General features: G+C 46.3%; 1 protein-coding gene across 3 annotated transcripts; it reads left to right on the top strand.

Annotated features, from left to right (window-relative positions):
- The first annotated feature begins 2,232 nt into the window (after positions 1–2,232).
- cyp1b1 (cytochrome P450, family 1, subfamily B, polypeptide 1) lies at positions 2,233–6,807 on the top strand. 3 transcript variants are annotated; one of them, XM_078931667.1, is made up of 3 exons: positions 2,233–2,451; positions 3,863–4,855; positions 5,653–6,807. In XM_078931667.1, exons 2-3 carry the CDS (start codon positions 3,867–3,869, stop codon positions 6,200–6,202), a joined length of 1,539 nt encoding a protein of 512 aa, XP_078787793.1. In that variant the 5' UTR covers positions 2,233–2,451; positions 3,863–3,866; the 3' UTR covers positions 6,203–6,807. The 3 variants fall into 3 exon arrangements, with proteins under 3 accessions (XP_078787793.1, XP_020564920.1, XP_004076937.1); XM_004076889.5 differs by lacking the exon at positions 2,233–2,451 and adding an exon at positions 2,870–3,748; XM_020709261.3 differs by lacking the exon at positions 2,233–2,451 and having other exon boundaries at positions 2,869–4,855.
- Positions 6,808–7,229: the final 422 nt, after the last annotated feature.

Here is a 7,229-nt window from a genome sequence, read left to right as displayed (position 1 = left end):
GAGAAGGAAATTTTAAAGAAAAATGGGACAGATGGACTGTATATAAAAACTCTCTAGCCATTGTTTGACCCGTTTACATTTCTGGAATGGCGGCTGTCATGTCTTATTTGTCTCCTTGCCTTTTTTTTCCGCCTAACTTGTTTTTTTTTCTTCTTCTTCTCTTTGTTTGTATGACTTATTTTGTTTGATGTCATGTACATTTGTGTTACATCTTGTTTTTAAAAAATGAAAAATAAAACTTAGGTAAAAAAAATAATTTCCTTTTTAACTGAACTACATCAGAAGCACATGTTCAGCGTGTGTTAACTGTCAGATATCCCATCATTCATGTGGATAAATTGCTGTCCCTGCTTTTCTACAGAGATGCAGTAACGCTTGTCTTTCTGGAAGGGGAACGTTATTAACAGCAGGTTTCAGTGCAGCCTCCTGAAACTTCATGAACTCTGATGACTTTTGATCAAACCTCCACATTTCCTCCTTTGCTTTCAGGCTTTCCCCTCGGAGGAGCAGAGCTATTTAAAGCACGGGGGCCCTGCGTGTGGCCCTTCAGTCTGCGGGGCTCCTAAGTTCTCAGCTACGGTTCCTTTGGTTTTCTTGTAATTGACAGCTGAGTCACTAATCGCGTGGAGCGCGCATGGGCTTCAGGTAGGAGCTCGGAAAGGTTTCTGCAGGTGATGTTCCGCTCCCACACAGCAGCCCCGAGAGCCTCCAGCCCGGCGGGGAAACGAGCACGTCCACCCCGGCAGCATTCCTCACATAGAAGGCATCATTTGGAACAGGAAAGATCCTATCAGGAAGTGACATCATCCGCAGACGGCGTGATCAAGAGCCGCTGCGCTGATTGATGTCTGTTCTTGGCGAAAGCACGAACCCACAGAAGCACGCAAACACAGACAGAAGCACGCACGCTGCCTGTAAACGCGCACACACAGAAGCACGCACGCTGCCTGTAAACGCGCACACACAGAAGCACGCACGCTGCCTGTAAACGCGCACACACAGAAGCACGCACGCTGCCTGTAAACGCGCACACACAGAAGCACGCACGCTGCCTGTAAACACGCACACACAGAAGCACGCACGCTGCCTGTAAACACGCACACACAGAAGCACGCACGCTGCCTGTAAACACGCACTCAGCCCGCTGCAGAAGCACGCACACCTATCGTGCGGCAGGAGCACGCGCTTTTAACTTGTGAAGCTTATCTTGTTCTGATCGGAGAAACGTGGGCGCGGGGGGAGGGGGTGTCTGAGCTGCTGCAGCGCTGTCACGCACATGCGCTCCATCAAAGACACTACAGGAGGGGCAGATGCCGACCACCTCTCCAAAGCTGCCTCCGCGCGCCTGCAGCCACAGCTGCAGCTGCGCAGCGTTTGATTGACAACCCAAATCTTCATTCATTTCTTTAAACCCAGATTCCATCGATCATGAATTCTGACACAACAAGCCGGAAGTTTCTTCTAGTCGAGCAATTTTCTGCTTGGAAGTCTCGTTGAAACACTTTCAGCCGTGTCTGTTATTTCAGTAAAATATTGTCTTGAGAAACAAAAATTCCAGATGTGGTCTCTAAGAACCCCTCCTACACCTGGTTACTGATTTATTGATGACTGTTTTTGTAAAGTTTAATCTCGACTAAAACAATTCTAAACCTGTCTTTTTTTACCTGAAAAGGCAGTTGGATGAATTCTATAAACGTTTCTTTTTGTTGTTTGGAAGATCCGTCGGTTTGACCATTTGATCATAATTTCAGAAATTGCTGCCCCCGCATGTATCTTATTCAAACCATGACCTCCGTGGCCGTGGGTTCCGCCGAGGTTATATATTGGCTCCACAGACAAACTCCACGCTGGCCTCAACAAAGTAAGTCCGGAGGACTTTTTCGCAGCTTCTGAAAATAAGAAGACTTTTCCTTTTTTTTCAGCCGCGTTATGTAACAGAAAAGGATTTTACAGAAGAGAAAAAAGGTCAATAGGCCTAAAAAAAAAGGCCCCATCATGTATCCGCGCTGTAATGACAATGTTGATCTAATAAGAATCATATATTTATTGTTTTTGTCGCTAAAATGTTCTTCCCAACAATGAAGATTTTGTTAAATATTACATATTTACACATAAATATTTACATAAATATTTACACATATTTAAAAAAATTTATTAAATCGACTATTTCTTTAAACGCGCGTCATCCCCTGTTTTTTTTTTTTTGGGGGGGGGGGGGGGGGGGGGGTCCTGACTGGAGGCCGAAGGTGATGTTCACCAGAACAGGTCACCTGCCCATCACGAGGCCACAGAATCACATTCACGGCTGGAGAAAAAAATCATCCAGTGATCCACAGAGCGTATTTCTGGACTGTGAGAGCGCGCGAGGAAAAGTCACGCATGCACGAGGAGGACACGCAAACGAACCGACCGGGATTTGAACTGGTGCCTACACGCTGTGACAACAACGCTGTGAGTTCTGAGGAAAAAAATGTAGATTAAAAAAAATGAAGATTGAAGAAAGTAAAATGATTTTTTCTAAGAACTCTAAATCAAATGGACAGAAAAGCAATCATGGTCGTTCTTTTGTAGGTGAACATCATAAACAGATTTCACACCAGTTTATTTCCACTTCCGGCTGAGTTAAGACATGAAGTAAATGGAGGATCATCAACGATTCTGGTGTCGGTTTCATTCAAATTAAACCTCCGGTGTTGGTCAGAGAACTTCGAGCCGCTGTCCGTGGTGCTGAAGCAGCTCTGCCAATTTTACCACCTAAAAAAGGAAAACACATCAGTTAAAGATGGGAAACTCAGCTGCAGCCCGAACGTGTATAAATGAATATTGGAAAAATAGATGAATTTAAAACATTTCTTTAAATCAGTATCTGCTTTGTGTTTTTCACTAAGTCTTGGGAATTAAAGCTCAGGCTTCAATACTTGCACTGTTTTAAAGGTAGAACAGAGACATTTTGCGTCTGTCTTGGTTTACGCAGCGCTTCCAGAACTGATCCGGACTCTTTGTCTCCATCTTCATGGATGAGGCCCCAGCGCGGGTTCGTCTCCTCCTGCTGGCCTCACCTGAAAACGCACTCTGGTGTTTTCAAACGGTTTCAGACTGGAGGCGCGCGAAAGATACTGGACGTCTACTTGAAGTGTAGCGCAAAGACAATAAAGTACAAGCATCACATTCCCTTAAGGTCCTTTCACTTTTTCCGGACGTATACAGAAACCAACGCGCACGAGCGGGACTCAAATTAAACAGCATCAGGAAGAAGAATTCATCAACTGAGTCAAAGCTTTGTCTTTACATGATTGTAGTTGTGTTATTTAATGGAGTGTGTCTGCTGTCACCCTGCGTGATGCTCTGAGCCACACGCACGTTGAGCAATCTGACTGCCAGGTTACAGTTAATGGTTCTTTAAAATAATAATAATCATCATCATCATCATCATCATCATCATAATAATAACAGTGGGCGGGGTCAGATCTGATCTCTAAATCTGAAACACCTCCAACGTGGGGGGTGTGGCTGACGGGTGGAGGTGCTGCGCCGCTGGGGGGTGAATGACGTCCGTGGGCTTTAAAGCAGGCGCAGGCTGCAGACACGGACCGTGACGCGCCTGCTGTGGATGCTTTGCACGCAGCAGACCGGTAGGATGTAGGAAGGAGAGCTGACGGACGATGTGAAGTCATGACTTCTTTCATTTGAGTTAGAGCTGGAGACAAAATCCGCTGTGGTTCTTTCCATAAATACAGGAAACGTTCAGGTATTTTAGCACTTTGTGGAGTTTTGCTAACACTGTAATTGTAGCACAAATGCATGGAATCGCATGATCAAATATGTTTGCATTCCTACTGATGTGCTGGACCCGCTCCTGCAGGATCATGGATGTGACAGCGGACAGTCTGGACGAAGGAGCTCTCAGAAATGTCCTGCTGACCTCCGTGACTCTCCTGCTCGCCTTCCACCTGTGGCTGTGGATCCGCCGGCGCCCCACCCCCCGCCTCCCCGGCCCGTTTGCCTGGCCGCTGATCGGGAACGCTGCGCAACTTGGCAACGCTCCTCACCTGTACTTCATGCGCATGGTGAAAAAATACGGCACCGTCTTCCAGATCCAGCTGGGCTCGCGCGCCGTGGTGGTGCTGAACGGAGACTCCATCAGACAGGCGCTGGTGAAGCAGGGACCGGACTTCGCCGGCAGACCCGACTTCACCTCCTTCCGCTTCATCGCCAACGGGGACAGCCTGGCCTTCAACACCGTCTCGGACTGGTGGAAGACGCACCGCAGGGTCGCGCACTCCACCGTGCGCATGTTCTCCACGGGGAACCCGCAGACCAAGAAGACTTTTGAGCAGCACGTCCTCTCTGAATTCAAAGAGCTGCTGGGGCTGTTTGTGGCAAAAACGCGCGAGGTGCAGTTTTTCCAGCCCATGACTTATCTCGTGGTGTCCACGGCCAACGTGATGAGCGCGGTCTGCTTTGGGAAGAGGTACTCCTATGATGATGAAGAGTTCCGACAGGTGGTTGGCAGGAATGACCAGTTCACCCAAACCGTGGGCGCTGGGAGCATCGTGGACGTGATGCCCTGGCTGCAGTACTTCCCCAACCCCATCAAAACGATCTTTGACAACTTCAAGAAGCTCAACAGGGAGTTTAGCGACTTCATCCACGATAAAGTAGTGGAACACCGGAAAACAATGGAGTCCTGTACCATGAGAGACATGACAGACGCTTTTATTGTGGCCCTGGACCAAATCAGAAACAAAACAGGGGCTTTGAAAGACTATGTGGTTCCGACGCTTGGAGACATATTTGGTGCAAGTCAAGACACCCTGTCAACTGCAAAGCAATGGATCATCCTTGTTCTTGTCAAGTGAGTCATTGATATTTAATAATGAGGCATTACTGTAGTGACTGGAGAATAAAGCAGAGTCTGAACGGAAGCAGTGCAGCATCTGTATTTATGTAACAGCAGATGTGTGACTGATGCTGATAAATATGTGCACCAATATGAAATAACAGGATTGTTTTAAAGAAAGGCAGAATTTTAGTTTAAAAAATGGGCTTACCTTTGACTCAACTTTACTTGAATAGTTTTGTAACTTTTGAATTGGAGGTAAGAGTATTTAAAGTCCCACTTCGATCGTCTTTTGGCAAAATGATCATTAATGATCATTTTGCCATTTTTAAACAAAAAATTGGGACAACGTTTCTGCAGAGCAGCAGGAGTTCATTAGAAATTCAACTCGTGAGTCAGCCTGCCCTGACTTCCCATCATCCCTCTGTTGACACGCCAGCTTTCAGCCCTCACAGTCCTAACATCAGAGGTGCAACAGAAATGGCAGCAACATCAGAGCTATGCAGCCGCAGAGTTTAGGAAAAGACGTTGTCTGACAGTAGAGGCATCAGAATGGAGCAGAGCAGGGAGACTGTGACCTGCTGAGCGTATTTTCTACATCACAAATAAGATCTTTTTCCATCAGCATTTTTTAGTCGCCTCTTTATTCACCACAATTTCAATGAGGAAATACTTAGAAAGGAAAATTTAACCTTAATTTTCCTTAAATATGTTCTCCATCATGAGAAAAATGCCACAAAAAGAGGTGAAAAACACCATTTTCCTTGGAGTGGGTTTTTAAAAATGTGTGTTGGTCTCACCTGTGGACACAGGTATCCTGAGATCCAGCAGCGTCTGCAGAAGGAGGTGGACAGAGTGGTGGGCCGCGAGCGCCTCCCCTCCATTGAAGACCAGCCCCAGCTGCCTTACATCATGGCTTTCATCTACGAAGTGATGCGCTTCACCAGTTTCGTCCCCCTCACCATCCCCCACTGCACGGTCACAGACACGTCTATCATGAGCTACCCCATCCCCAAGAACACTGTGATCTTCATCAACCAGTGGTCCATCAACCACGACCCCAGCATGTGGGCCCACCCTGACACCTTTGACCCCGAACGCTTCCTGGACCCGGAGGGAAAGCTGAACAAGGACTTGACCAGCAACGTGCTCATCTTCTCTCTGGGGAAGCGGCGCTGCATTGGTGAGGAGCTGTCCAAACTGCAGCTGTTTCTCTTCGTGGCATTAATCGCACACCAATGCAACATCACCACGCACCCTGAGAGGTCGCCCACCCTGGAGTACAGCTACGGCCTGACGCTGAAACCTCACGCCTATGTCATCGCAGTGTCTCTGCGGCAAGATGCCACAGCGGCGCCGTGAGGGTTGAAGTCCCACTCACAAAACACCAGTGGAAATAAACTACAGAAAGACTCAAACATGAAGGCCGAAAGAATCTGTGTGAAAGGAAATGAGTTTGTCCTTCTAAATATGTATTTATGAACACAAATCTCAAGCTAAAGTTTGTATTATTTAAAAAGTTCTGCTTCTGTTGTTCATGACACATGACTTCAACAGGAAGTTCTTTCCTCCTTGCTCATTCAAAAGTCACTCAGAAGATCTTGAGCTTTTTTGAGTCATGGAAGCTGCAACTTTCCATGACAAACACAATCAAACAGGATCTTTTAAAAACACACACATGTGACAGTGCAAACTGGAAAAGGGGACATAAATAACGGATCACACTTATGATCAACAGGAAGAGGCTCCTGCATCAGCTTTTACCACTAATCTGTATGGACTGTAAAAGGTGAAAGAAAATGCTTTTTTACATTCAGGATAAAATAAAACGTTGCATAAAAAGCTATTTCTGAACAGCTGGAGTGTGTAAAGGATGGTGATGTGAAACTCAAACCCGATGTTAACTGACTGTAATGGTTAAAGCTGAAGGGAAAAAAAAGAATAAACTGCCATTTCTGCATAACCAACCAGGAAAAGTACAGCGATGGTCATTTAAAGAGCTGCTTTCCAGAAATCTGCCAACAGCATTCCTGATCTTCATCTGATGTTGCTTCTCAGTATCTGCTCAGTTTGCCTGTCAGCATTCAGTCCAACAAAACATTCTGGTGCATAGAAGACAGTCTGAGGAAGTAACAGCGAAAAACCTGGAGATTTTTCTGTTTGGCTGGACTTCATACGTAAATCACTTCATCATTCAGACCCTGAAAATTTCTTGGTGTGTTTCCATGTCAGGGAAGAACCAAAGAAAGTCACACTTTAGCCCATTTTCAGTGTGTTTTATCCCCCAACATCACCACATGTCATAATTCTCAGGTGGATGCATCCATCCATCCATCCATCCATCCATCCATCCATCCATCCATCCATCCATCCATCCATCCATCCATCC

This window comes from Oryzias latipes, chromosome 15, assembly GCF_053564925.1.
Source record: "Oryzias latipes strain Hd-rR chromosome 15, Olatipes_Hd-rR_3.1".
Classification (NCBI taxonomy): Eukaryota; Metazoa; Chordata; class Actinopteri; order Beloniformes; family Adrianichthyidae; genus Oryzias; species Oryzias latipes.
This window is presented reverse-complemented; position numbering and strand designations above follow the sequence as displayed.